General features: G+C 32.7%; 1 protein-coding gene across 4 annotated transcripts; it reads left to right on the top strand.

The window, feature by feature from the left end:
- On the top strand, positions 1 to 3343 carry LOC107643963 (F-box/kelch-repeat protein At3g23880-like). 4 transcript variants are annotated; one of them, XM_021124374.2, is made up of 2 exons: positions 1 to 753; positions 1987 to 3343. In XM_021124374.2, exon 2 carries the CDS (start codon positions 2003 to 2005, stop codon positions 3158 to 3160), a length of 1158 nt encoding a protein of 385 aa, XP_020980033.1. In that variant the 5' UTR covers positions 1 to 753; positions 1987 to 2002; the 3' UTR covers positions 3161 to 3343. The 4 variants fall into 4 exon arrangements, with proteins under 4 accessions (XP_020980033.1, XP_016203207.1, XP_020980034.1 ...); XM_016347721.3 differs by having other exon boundaries at positions 1951 to 3343; XM_021124375.2 differs by having other exon boundaries at positions 1 to 1328.
- The last annotated feature ends 9983 nt before the right edge of the window (positions 3344 to 13326 follow it).

Genomic DNA, 13326 nt, shown 5'->3' with positions numbered 1-13326 from the left:
AGAAACGAGGTTAATAATTTCCACTAACCACAACAATAACAGGACACATGTCATCTCTTTAGCCACCATAGCCATCTTAAAACCTAGCCAACTTATAATGCCAAAACTACCTTGCAATTGCATTTACATTCTTCGTTGTATTTTGAGCAAATGTTCTGAAAATCGGATCAGACTGGCCGATCAAACTGACAAAAAAATGTTTTGGTCCAATGTGTAAAACCGTCCAAACAAAAGCCGTTTGAGAATTGTTGAACCGGCCGGTTTACAGAAAACAACGTCGTTTTCCTTCCTTGAAAGGGAAAAGGAGATTGCTGTTTGCACTTTGCACGCGTTATCGCCCCTTCTCCAGCTCCTTCCTTCAGCAAATTGCCCTAGCCTCCACCAACTGTTGTCGCCGTCTGTCGGAGTGAGAGACTGCTGCCGCCGTCCGTCGCACTCAAGAACTTACGTCTTCGTGCTCTCGGGCCTCCCGCCGGATCCGCGTCGTGTGCTCGTATCTCGCCTCTCTCCTCTGTGCTCGGCTGCTCGCGCCTCCCTCCGCCAGTGAGTGCTCGAGCTGTGGGTGTTGGTTGCTGCTCGTCGTCCGTGATTGTCTCTGCTCGATTCTGGCTCCCAGTCTCACTCGAGTCTCGTCTCAGTCACTGGCATCTCGTGGTTCGTCTGTCTCGTCGCCAGCGGCAGAAGCAACTCGTGGGTTTGTCTCTTGCTTCGTCGCCTTCCGTGGGGTGGTCGCCGACTCGCCGTCGACCGTTGGTGAGTCCCTGCACCATCGCTTCCCTGTTCTCTCTTTTCCAGATTTCCCTTCTCCCTGTATTTTTTGCATGTTGCTGAATTGGTAATCAATAAATTTGCCTTGTTGCTGTAAATCGGGACTTTACTAGGATTTGTTAAATTTGTTACTGTAACTTGAATTTGTTGCTGAATTTGTTGCTTCCCAGTCACAGAATCAGAACAGAATGCTCAGTCAATGCTTGATTGATTGGCTTTGCTCAGTGATTGTATTTGATGATAAATTTTAAATTGTTAACTTTTAAATTTTAAATTTGCACTGCCTATGTTACTGATTCACTGTTCCTTCAGTGCTTTTTGTTGTTGTTAATCATTGTGATGAGCTTTGTTAAAATTTGCACATTACTGATTCACTGTTCCTTCAGTGCTTTTTGTTGTTAATCATTGTGTTGAGCTTTGTTAAAATTTGCACTGCCTATGTTACTGATTCACGAATTCATCCCTCTCGTCATCATCGTCGGCATGAACTCCGAACCAAAACCCCAACTCTCTGGATAAAATTGAACGAAAGCTGATTGGGACTTTTTCTTCTACTTAAGGTATGAATCAGAATGATGAGGCCAAGTTGTGAATACACAAGTGTCAACGGACTATAATATATATTGAGTTTGTGACATTAGAAGGGTGTAATAATAACAATAATCGAGTCATGTTATTTGAATAGTGAGGTTTAACATTTAAACTCTCAGCTTCTCAGCCCTGTTTGATTCTTCATCTCAGGCAATTGAATCGAATCAACCAGGCCTTCCTTTTCTTTTTCTTTTTCTTTTAGTTGATTCTTAATTTTTCTAATATATGTAGCTTTTTGAATCAAGTAGATCAGATTATGTAGTTTTTTTTATTTGGGATATTTTCAGAGACGCATTAAAAGAGCTATTTTGTTATGATGTTTGCTATAATAATATTCACATGTTGTGTATGCTTGTGATTGTTCGGTGTTTACATTTTCTTTCCAAGTCACTTGTTGTGGTTGTTCGTTGAGTTAAGGCTTTGTATTTGTGTGTGAGAATGTGATAATGTTGAATGTTGTTGCATCTAATAGGAGTTCTTGGAGTACTCTCATCTTTGGTCCTTTATAATTTATTTATTATTTTATTCTAAAACGGTTTTTTCGGTTGAATTATTGGTTGGACCGGTTGGACCAATGAACTAATAAACTAGTGACTAAAGTGGTTTGATGACCGGTCCGATTTTCAGAACCTTTTTTGAGGGCATGGACATGGCGCCTCAACACCCAACAGCGGCGCTCCTCTCTTGTGAACTGGTGATGGAGATCCTCTCTTGGGTTCCTGCAAAGCCTCTCACGCGCCTGAAGCTTGTGTGCAAGTCATGGAACTCCATCATCTCCCACCCTCACTTCGTCAAACTTCACCTTCACCGATCACCCAAAAATGCCATCCTCCTCTTTACGCGAACACCAGCGCTCACCCTCAACGAAACCCTCGACGAAAAAGTAAAACAGGGCTTAGTGTTTAGTAGCGTTGAATCTTTCATCCAAAATCCTCCATCCACTCTTGATGCTCAAGAGAATCGCCACTCTCTACACGGACAAGACTGGGTTTCTGGTTCATGCAACGGCTTGGTTTGTGTGGCCCATATTCTTGACCACCCCAACAACGATATTAGCGATATCTGGTTCCGTTTATTGAACCCTCTCACAGGGTTTATTTCAGAAAACTCACCGTGCTTACGTGTCAATGTGCATAATGCTTTTGGGTTTGGGTATGATGAGTCAAGTGACAGTTACAAGGTAGTGACTCTCATTCGGGATTCTTCTGGAACAGTAACTGCGCAAGTTTATAGGTTCGGTGGCAGTTCTTGGAAGACGATTAACAGTTTCCCTGCTTTTCCGTTTTGTGTTGAAGATAATGGCCACTTCATCGGTGGCACTCTTAATTGGCTAGGTCTCCGTAACCCGCATGGAGGTCATTATGATTGGGATGCTGTTACACTTGATATGTTAATGATTGTTTCTTTTGACCTGAAATCGGATACACATAAACAGATTCTTCTTCCAAAGGGTATTGATGAGATCCCTGGTGAAGAGCCAACTCTGGGAGTTTGGGGAAATAGCCTGTATCTTCTTCATGATTACAAGAAAACTCATTTTATTGCATGGCAAATGAAGGAGTTTGGAGATGAAAATTCTTGGACTCAATTGCTAAAGATTAGTTTTCACCATCTTGGTGTTGAAAGGGTATCACCAGAGTTTATATTTGAGAATGGAAATATCTTCATGTTGATGAGGCATCGTTTTGAGTTAGTTTTTTATGACCGAAGAGATCATAGTGTTAAACGCTTTAAGATCTTTTCCAACAATGATTACGTCAATGCATTTGATTATGTTGAGAGCTTGGTTCAGCCTTGTTAAAATTCGGTTCCTATTCAAAGTTTTGCTTCTGCAGCTTTTTGTTCTGTCAGCAAAGTTCAGGTCATTGTGATTATTTTGGGTGTTTCCTTACTTTGGCTACTTCTTGTTGGATCCAAATTTGTAGACAGATCACTTTTATTTTGACTGCAAACTTTATATATACAAGTGCATAAAATTCTAACATCCTTATCATGACTATTTGTTGCATAAGTTTATTCATTTTTGCTAATTGTTGGATGAAGTTTACAGACAAATGAAGTTGCGTTGATTTTTTCATTAGTAAGAATCTAGAACATGATTTTCTGGAGTGAAGAATGATTTTTGCCACCATCTCATTGTACAAGTAATGAATTTTTCACTTTCTTTATTTAGTTATTGGTTACTTTATCTTTTCTTGATGGCAAGCTGAAATCTTTTTTATAGTAGTCATGGGATGGGATTGTACTAATAGGAATGAATAATATAAGGATGGAAATAAATTATGACATCCTATTACCCTGCCAAAAGTACCCTATGTATGCCCTATCTATGATGTAGATGCTCTATTTATGATGCATATACCTTCATTAATTTTTTCCGTGGAAATTATGTGACTATGTGAAGGTGGTTTTGATCCTGTGTATCTCCATTTCCAATAGTGTTGGAACCAAAAAATTTACGTGTCAGAGTATTGTTTTTAGTTCTTTTTTTCGGAGTAAATTTGTCATGCAGCATATGATTTCTTGGATCTTTAGATACATGTCTAATAGGATAGCAACTAGAATAAGATTGCTTTCTTAGATTGTTACATACATGTCTAATAAGATGGTAACTGTGTATTCTGAATTTTGTTGCTGTGAGATAGTTAATACGAACAAAAGATGATGAAATATTGACTAATGAGAGAATTTTTTGCCACTGGAAAAGTTAGATGTACTTAAGATCTTAAAATGATGTCGTAGAGGGATGGTTGGGAGGGAAGGGGTATCATAACAAAAACTTAATGAGGGAGCTGCTTTTAGTGTTCTATTGCTGTTTTGTCAACAAAATTATCAAGTCCAAGAGTCACATATCACATTAGCAGCTGAAAATTTGTTTCATTGCACTAGAAAATATACTGCTAAAAGTCACAATTGACACTGAACTGTAAAATGATAAGTTTGATGCTATCACTATTTGCTGATGTTGCTGCACTGCTAATACTAAGTTGTCCCCTGTTGCATTCACTAGAAACCTCAGCTCATGAATGAACTCATTTGAATTGTCAAATGTTTCTTATAGCTATCTTACATTCCCAATTTGATACGAATAGCAACTGCACAATGCAGCCACTGCCATGTTTAGTTTGCCTAATATAAAAGTCAGGTACTGTAACTATCATATACGCCATTTTGACAACTCAATCTATGCTTTGTAAGATCAAATCGTAGACTTGTAACCAATTTTTGGCATCACTTATGCAAACAAAATATGAGTATTAATAGCTTGCAAAACTTTATTTAGATCAATATTTATTAATAGCTTGCAAAACTTTCATTGTGGAGGAATTGAATGGAAGAATAAATGCGTATATGCAAGTTACTAAATTACGGACTTAGTTGTCAATGGAAATATAAACAACAATTTCTATCTGCAGGATCTGAAAAATGTGACACCAATGATTGCAAAGATAGACCACAAGAGTGCAATAGAGCTTGAATCATATGGCTTGGGTACAAGAATGGTAATTCCTACTAGTAGTAGTTATAGTGATTAGATCTTAGCATGTTGCAACCGTAATGTTGAGAACTTTAGATAATACAACATGTGTAGCATGTTATTGCAAGCATAGGAATGTAAGCAGTGAAGATTAAGAACCAAAATTTTATAGAACTAGAAGCAGTTATTAGGTGATATATATGTGTGGTAATTCCTTTGCCAATGTTATTAGTTCCTTTAAAATATTTACTTGTTTTCATGATTTTCACTGGTGCTATCATATCTTATAGTCAACTAGAGATTTTATGACAATATCTTGTTATATTTAAGGTTGTCAAACTCGCGAGTCTAAGTAAACTCGTGGAGTTGACTTAGACTTGACTCGCGAGTTAACTCGTAGACTCGTACGAGTTCACCTGTTATGAAGTTTATATATACACTCAATTCTAACCCTTTAAAATATCAATCTTAAAGTGATTTATATATTAATTTTTTTACAAGCCCATGAATTTTTAAAAAGTCATATATAGATAATGTGAATCGATTGAATTAATGTAGAATATTTTGTTGTTATTAAAATTGAATGAAATAATTACAAATAATTAAATTCTATTTATAATTTTTATATTTAGATAAATACTAATGTTATTTTATGTCGAATTAATAATCATTAATTTTAGGACAATTTACTATAATAAATAAACTGGCATCCAATTTTATCAGATTACACAAAATGCAAAAACCACGACAGGAGTCCCGCAGTTTACGGATACACGTAATAATCCACTACAGGGGTGTCGTGGATTACGTTCAAGCCAAACTGCACATAGTCTGCTGTAGGGTGTCGCGGTTTGTGTGTGAATTGAAAACGTGCATAAACTGCTACATCCTTACAGCGGTTTATGTTGATATACAAAATGGCTAGAAACCGCGGTCTCGCGGTTTATGTGTATATGTGTTTTTTTTGCTCCTAGTCGAACATTTTTTCAACTGCGATTTCTGTGTATATGTGTTTTTTCTCCCAGTTGAACATTTTTGCAACCTGAACCCATGTCTGATCATATTGAATTTTCCTACTTAAAAAATAATAAGTTTGGATGTTTCACAAAAAGAGAGAAGGTGATTGTTAATAATAGGTTTAGATTTTGTTTTTTATTTTTATTTTTTAAAAATAATTTTTATTTTCAATTTTTTTATATTTAAATTTTTTTTAAAAGATACCTTATTTCTAATTGTTGAAAATAATAAAAATATATTTAGATGGTCTATTTTTAAAATGTATTTTTTAATATTTTAAAATATAAAATTATATTTTTATTAAATGTACGTTTTTAGTTATTTAATTTTTTATTAAGTTAACAATGTATTTTTATATAATATCAAATATAAAATACATTTGTTGAATTTATAGTCAATTTAGTTCTAAAATTTATAGTTCTAAAATTTAGAATTGAACAAGTATATTTGTTAAATTTTTTTATTTAGTACTGAGTACGTACTACCTGAATTAAAAGAGTTATGATGAATAATAGATTAACTTATTAGTCTTATTTTTTAATAGTTGATCTATATAAATGCAATTAATTATGTAAATTTGGAGGTTAGTTTATTTATTATGGTAAATTACCCTTAATTTTATATAGAGAAATTCTCCACATACAAGCGTTTTTTTATAGAAGTCTTTACAAATGCACATTTTTCTTCTTCTTGTGCACGTTCTTCTTCCTTTTTCTCTTCTTCTTCTTCTTCTTCTTTTCTTTCGTTTCTTGCCTTCTCTTTCTCCTTCTTCTTCTTGCTGCACGTTTTTCTTCATCTTCCTCTTCTTCTTCTTCTTTTCTTTCGTTTCTTGCCTTCTCTTTCTCCTTCTTCTTCTCCTTGATGCACGTTCTTCTTCCTCTTCCTGTTCTTCTTCTTCATTTACGTGCTTTTCTCTCTGTTTTCTCTCTTCGTTATTCTCGATTTCCATTATTTTTTGACATCAAGCTCTGAAATCGTTTTTGAAGAAGAAGAAGCAGCAGAAGATGAGGAGGAGAAAGAGAAAGAGTTCTGAATTATGCATAAGGTGTACTTCAACGAATTTTGGGTGTATTTCTTAAATCCTTTGGGTGTATTTTTGTAATCCTTTGTGTGTATTTTCGTAATCCTTTGGGTGTATTTCTATAATCGTTTGGGTGAATTCCTGTAACCGTTTGAGTGTATTTCTGTAATCCTTTGGGTGTATTTTTGTAATCGTTGGGGTGTATTTCTATAATCGTTTAGGTGTATATGTGAAGTGCCATTTGAGCTATAACTCATTGGCTTAATTATATATATACTTAAAATAGGATTATTTTTACTATTAATTTTATACTGACATAGTATGTTCTTAGTGATTTTTTTTTATTAACTAACTTAACAAATTCTGAATAATTAATTATAGAAATAAATTCTAACCATTATTTAATTCAATATAAAAGATATTATAATAATAATAGAAATACCAATTATTTTTAATTATATTATATGTAATATTTTAATGTAGTTATTTAAAAAAATTAGAATTATTATTTTTGTTGTTCATCAATTTCAATTTTTTCTCTTTTGATATGAAATTAATTTATTACATATTTTTGTTGTTATATATTTCATAGTTTTGTGATAATGATTTTTCTTTTTATTAATTGTTTTTACGTTCAATTAAAATTATAAAATATTAATTAAATTATTAGTTATTGAATTTTTGACAATTTAAATTATTTGAATTAAGCAAGCCAATTGTTACATTTTTTATTCAACCGTCAGTTACTAAATTAGCCACTTGTATGAAATATATATATATATATATATATATATATATATATATATATATATATATATATATATATATATATATATATTAAAATAAATTTAATAACACAAGTTGTAAACTCCATAAAATTAACGAATAACTAATCAATAAATTAACTTTTAATAAAGGAAATTAAAAATATAAATTTTATAGTAAAATAGGATAGAACTAATTAAAATAAAAATTTTGATACTAATTTTAAAGAATTTGGCTCAAGATTAAACAAAACTGGTCGAACCGGACCCGAAATGGTCCCAACACCCAACCTATCAGCCCAAAAGAACTCAAAAATATTCATTCTTCTTCTCCATTCAGCACAAACGATGAAGCAATGCTCAAGGCAAGGGGGAAGAAAAACAAAACCCTAACGTCATAATCAAACCACCATAACTTTCCGCTCCGAGCTCCAATCGCCGCACCATTTGCGGCCACGCATCCGTGACATCGAGTTCTATAAAGTCCGGTATGTAGGTTGGTATGGAACTTCCATTTTTATTCTCAGCCTCTCTTTTTTCCAATATTTCGAAAATTATATAAAGTGGTATTGAGATTTTGGTTCTTTGGTGTTATAGGATTTGATTAGCTTGAGGAAAACAATCACTCTTGCTTATATGACCCTTGGGTAAGGTGAGAATTTTAGAACCTTAGCTAATTTCTTAATTGAGTATGATAGGTATTGAATTTCGGGTATGTATATGTCATATATGTGAATTAGGTTGGTATGTATGTAAATTGGAGCTTGATTGTATACATTGGTGGCTTGGTGGAGTTTAGGTGCCATTACTTTGGGGATTTTGGATCCTTGGAGCTGTGTTTGGTGCCTCTTTGGTGGTATTTTGGATTATACATGGAAATCGACCAAGGTATGGTTTAAGTTTCTCGTATTTAATATATAATGTCTTGTGAAAACTTAAGTTAGATGAACATAGATAGGTTGGAATGCATGAAAATGTTTAATGCTTAGCATCCTAGATGATTATTATGATATGAATTGAGTATTTGTTGGATGATTGTTCTTTATAATGATAAAAGGATGTTAAGTGATGAGTTGGTGATGAATGACATGATGATATGATTATATATATATTGAGTAGGTGGATGATAGTCTTGTTGATTTAAAATGAGGAATTTAGGTTTGAAATTGTGTAATATTGAAGTATGATTGAATGTGGTATGATGTGGGAAATTTGGTGCTGTGTTGGTGTGCTATGAAATGTTGCTAACCGAACACTTATAAATTTCTGAGAAGGTTAACCCCCATTGAGCAATTTTATGTATATAAATGAATTATGAATGAGAATAGAAAAAGCTATGCATAGATTCATGGGAATGCGCGATGGGGGACAGTCCAGGGTTTAGCAGTCGAACTTGTTAGATTTGCTTGATAACCGACAGATGAGACTCATCAATCATAGGACAGGCATGCATCATATGCATATTGTTTGAATTGCTTGCTTGTGTATTAATTGGGATTGCCTAAGTGATTATAACATGCTATTTGTTATATTTGCTATCTGTATTACTTGTATTCTACATGTGTTTGCCATTGTCTGCTTGTTTGTCTCTGTAATTTCACCGGAGATAGAAGAATGGAGGAAAGGCAGAGAGAGTTAGGGTTCTAGTTAAGTTTTAGTTTGGTTTAAGTTTTGGTTAAGTCAGAAATCCTTAGAAAATCACCTTACTTTATAGTTTCTGTTTTCGCTCTTTAAGTTTTATAATATGAGTGTCGGCATTCTAGGATTGCCTCTAACATTCCCAAGACCTTATATCTTATGTGCGTAGCACCTTTACCATGCTGAGAGCCCTTGGTTCTCATCCCATATGATGTTTGTGTTTTCATATGCAGGTCAAGGCAACTCGCGTCTGGAGTTCTCCGCAGTGAAGTGGGCTTTTTGGGATTATACTTTTTTGTTCTATTTTGTTATATATATGTATAGATTCTCCATATATATATATGTTTTACTTTTGCACCTCGTAGAGGTTTATGAAAAACTAGGGTTGCTTTTATGTATTTTGGGTTATGGATTATATATATATGTATGTAACTATTCTCTGGCCAGACTTAGCTTCGCAGGATGAGTTCGGAGCTTGATATTTTGTATCTTGATCCTCTACTCTTACTTTCCATATATATATATATATATATATATATATATATATATATATATATATATATATATGTTTAAGAACCGTAGTTTCTTCTTACATAAGTTACGTTGTTTCTGAGTGTTGCGTTTTTAATTTTGTGATTTTGTTTTTCTCCTTTCTTCAAGGCTCCTAGTATACTGCAATCTTTTAATTATTATACGTATATATATTTTATTTTAGAGGTCGTAGCGCCTCGCCACCTCTATTTTACATCCTAGGTGTAAAGTTCTGTGTGTTAGGGTGTTACACATGTATTTATGCACAAATATATGGTAACTAATTATTTGTGTGTATATAGCATTTTTATTTTTTATTTTACTTTTATCATGATGATTAATTTCAGTCTTACTTAAATTTTATGTTTTTATTGATTGTTATTATTATATATTTTGGTATATTTTAATTATTATTCATTTGCATTGTAAATTTATGTAATAACTACTAGTTGCAAAATTTGAAAAAAAAATATATTATTTTTTTTTGGTTAGATGTGGCAAAACTTCTCAGGCCACGAAAATCACCGTAAGGATTGTCCAAAATGGAGACCTAAATACAGAATTTTTTTTTCACAGGGCAGAGGTGGAAGAGACAACTGCAAGGACCTAAGCGAAGATCCCGACCTGTTCCGTGTGATTTTTGAATTAGGTGAATATACATAATTGTCATTAAAATTTTAGAGCTATTGTATATATTTTAGTAATTTCACCTCTCATATATATTTTAGTAATTTTATGGTATGCTATTTTATTTTTTAGAACATAATATAAAATTTTACTTAATTTATAATTTTGAATAAGATATATTTGTAAATTGTTCTAATGTTTTTATGATTTTTTTATTTTTTATTTGGGTTTTAAATTTCGTTAAATGGAGCACAGGACCTTGCAAGAACTTTGAAAAATGCATGAAATAGAGATAAAGGTAAACATTCTTTCACAGTAGAGATTGAAGATGGAGACAAAAAAGGGTTAGAATTTAGGGATAGAGAGTTCGGAGGTATCTACACCCCCGCCCTCACCCCCTTCGTTGACATCCGATCCCTACTTTTGATACAAAATTTATGATTACTTTAGTTTTTTTTTAGGTGTTGTCTACTTTTTAAAAAATCAGCCGATACATACCCATCACTCACATACTTTTTAGCTACAATTCGTCATAAATAAAAGTCACTAGATATCGTAGGATTTGTTGATGAATTTACTAAAAGAATCTATTGGTATAAACTTCGTCAGTAACTGTTTATTAGTGGATTTTTCGTCCGCCCCTAATTATCGATGAATTTAGTGGTGGATATAAACTTTTACTTGGCAAAATTCTAGAGCTTGTTATCATCGTATTTTTCTCCTGATAAATATGATGGTAATATATTATTTATTGTTAATAATTAAATTAATAGTTACTGGCGAATTTAACCGACGACAAACTTATTTTTTTTAAAAAAAAGTTTGTGTGAAAATCAATATATAATTTTAAATATTTAAGTTAAATCATTTCTAAACTAACAAAATTTAAAATTTTATAATTTTATAACAATTTATCTATAATTTTTAGTTAAAAGATCACAAACAAGTTCAAATATTAAAGCTTACTATTAAAATTTAAAAAAAATAAGAGAATTTAATTAAGTAGAAAAATTAGATTTAAAATGCACCAAACCCGCAATTACAAAAATTGAACAAAACTAAACCAGAAGTCAAAAGAGTAATACTAATAAGCATTAGATATTAGACTATATTAATACTACTACATTACGTAAAGAATCAATCATACCAAACTATTTATGATACTTGCAAGTTGTAAGACTACTCAAAATTAAATCCTCAAGAATCACCAACACAGTATTTCCGTCATCTCCTCTGAATTTCATTACAATAGTATTATATGATTCCAAATCAATAAAACTGTCAAACTAAACATTTACAATGAACCAAGGATAAATAATTTACTTAACATTTAAAAACACAGATTTAGACAACCAATCTACGATTTGAATCTATGACCCTCCAATTCAGGTCACAATGTTGCATATTAGCGCGTCAAGTAAATTTTAAAGCAGACAAAATTTAAAACTTCCAATAAAATAATCCACCATGTAATTTAAAGTTTTGAAAAGAACAATCCACTACATAATAAAAAATTAAAAATTACAAGCAATATTATCATTTCCAAATTATTTAATAAGTAAATAGTTAATAAAAATAGAGAAAATTTTACTCTCCTCATCTAAGAGATACTAAAATGATATTTTTCTCTCCTCTATTTATAAAATGTACACTCTTCTCCCTTATTTTTGTTATTCTGAGTTGCTAGGTTCAATTTATTTTTGCTTGTTTTGAGTTGATTCTGTAATTGAATTTGTTAATAATTCTGTTTTTGTGATTTTGTGTAAAATCCGGTTAATTAAAGACTAATTAACCTATAAATTAAAATTTATTCTAGAAAATTAGAAATATTATTTTTATGGCTTAATATGATAGAGAAAATTAAAACGAGAATTTTGACACCAATTTTAAAGAAACCGGCCCAAGATTTGACCGAACGGGCAAACCGGACCAACCGGACCCATATTGGGCCCTTGGCCCAACCAAATTAAACCTAAAACCCTTATTCAGCACTCTCTCTCTCTCCTCTCTTAAACCCCAAAAAGCTGAAATTGCAAGGAAAGGGGGAAGAACACTCTTCCAAAGTTCTCACCCTTACTTGATCTTCAAATCACCATAACTTTTGATCTGGAGCTTCGATTGCTGCACCGTTTATGGTCACGCATTCACCGTATTGAGCTCTACAAAATCCATAACTTTTTTTTTGAGGTAGGTCCCGATTTCCTCTCTGAAATTCCAGCCTTAATTTTGAAATTTTGGGTAAAAAATGTTGAGATTTGTGAGCTTTTAATGTTATAGGATCCAACTAGTTTGAAGGAGAGGTTTAATCTTGTCTCTTTGATCCTTGGGTGTGGTAAGATTCTCAATCCTAGTGGAATTTATTGGTTTATGATGTTTGGGTATTGAGTGGGTATGCTTGAATTTGGTATTATGATTTAGGAAGTGTATATATGTGTGTTGGAGCTTAATTGAAGTCTTGGAAAGCTTGAAAAAAGGGCTTTTGTGTGTTAAAAATCTATTCTTGGAGGTATTGAAGTTGTGAGAGCTTGTGAAAAAGTATTTTGGAGGTGTTCCGGGTTGAGCGGGGAATCGGCCAAGGTATGGTTTCGGTTTCCTGTATTTAAAATGTAATGTGGTGTGAAAACTTAGACTAAAGGCCCTAATATAGGATTTGAACTATTGATGTTGTTTATTGGGTGAGATGAAATGTGTGGTTATGTATGTGATTAATGAATTTTGATGTTTTGATGGTATGATGTATGAGAGATATGCATGTCGTGATATATGCTTAATGATTGGTTGAGATTGAATTGTGAGTGAAACCATGTTGATGGTGAGGATAATATTGATTGTATGTATTGATAGTTGATGGAGATGGTATTGTTGGAAATTGGGATAAGGAAAGATATATG

The sequence above is a fragment of the Arachis ipaensis genome, chromosome B5 (assembly GCF_059453495.1).
Source record: "Arachis ipaensis isolate K30076 ecotype BB chromosome B5, ASM5945349v1, whole genome shotgun sequence".
Taxonomy (NCBI): domain Eukaryota; kingdom Viridiplantae; phylum Streptophyta; class Magnoliopsida; order Fabales; family Fabaceae; genus Arachis; species Arachis ipaensis.
The sequence above is the reverse complement of the archived record's forward strand: the minus strand, read 5'-3'. Positions and strand labels throughout refer to the sequence as shown.

Coding starts and splice junctions, on each gene's coding strand:
- LOC107643963 (XM_016347721.3), top strand. CDS start 1,967: ATGACCGGTCCGATTTTCAGAACCTTTTTTGAGGGCATGGACATGGCG.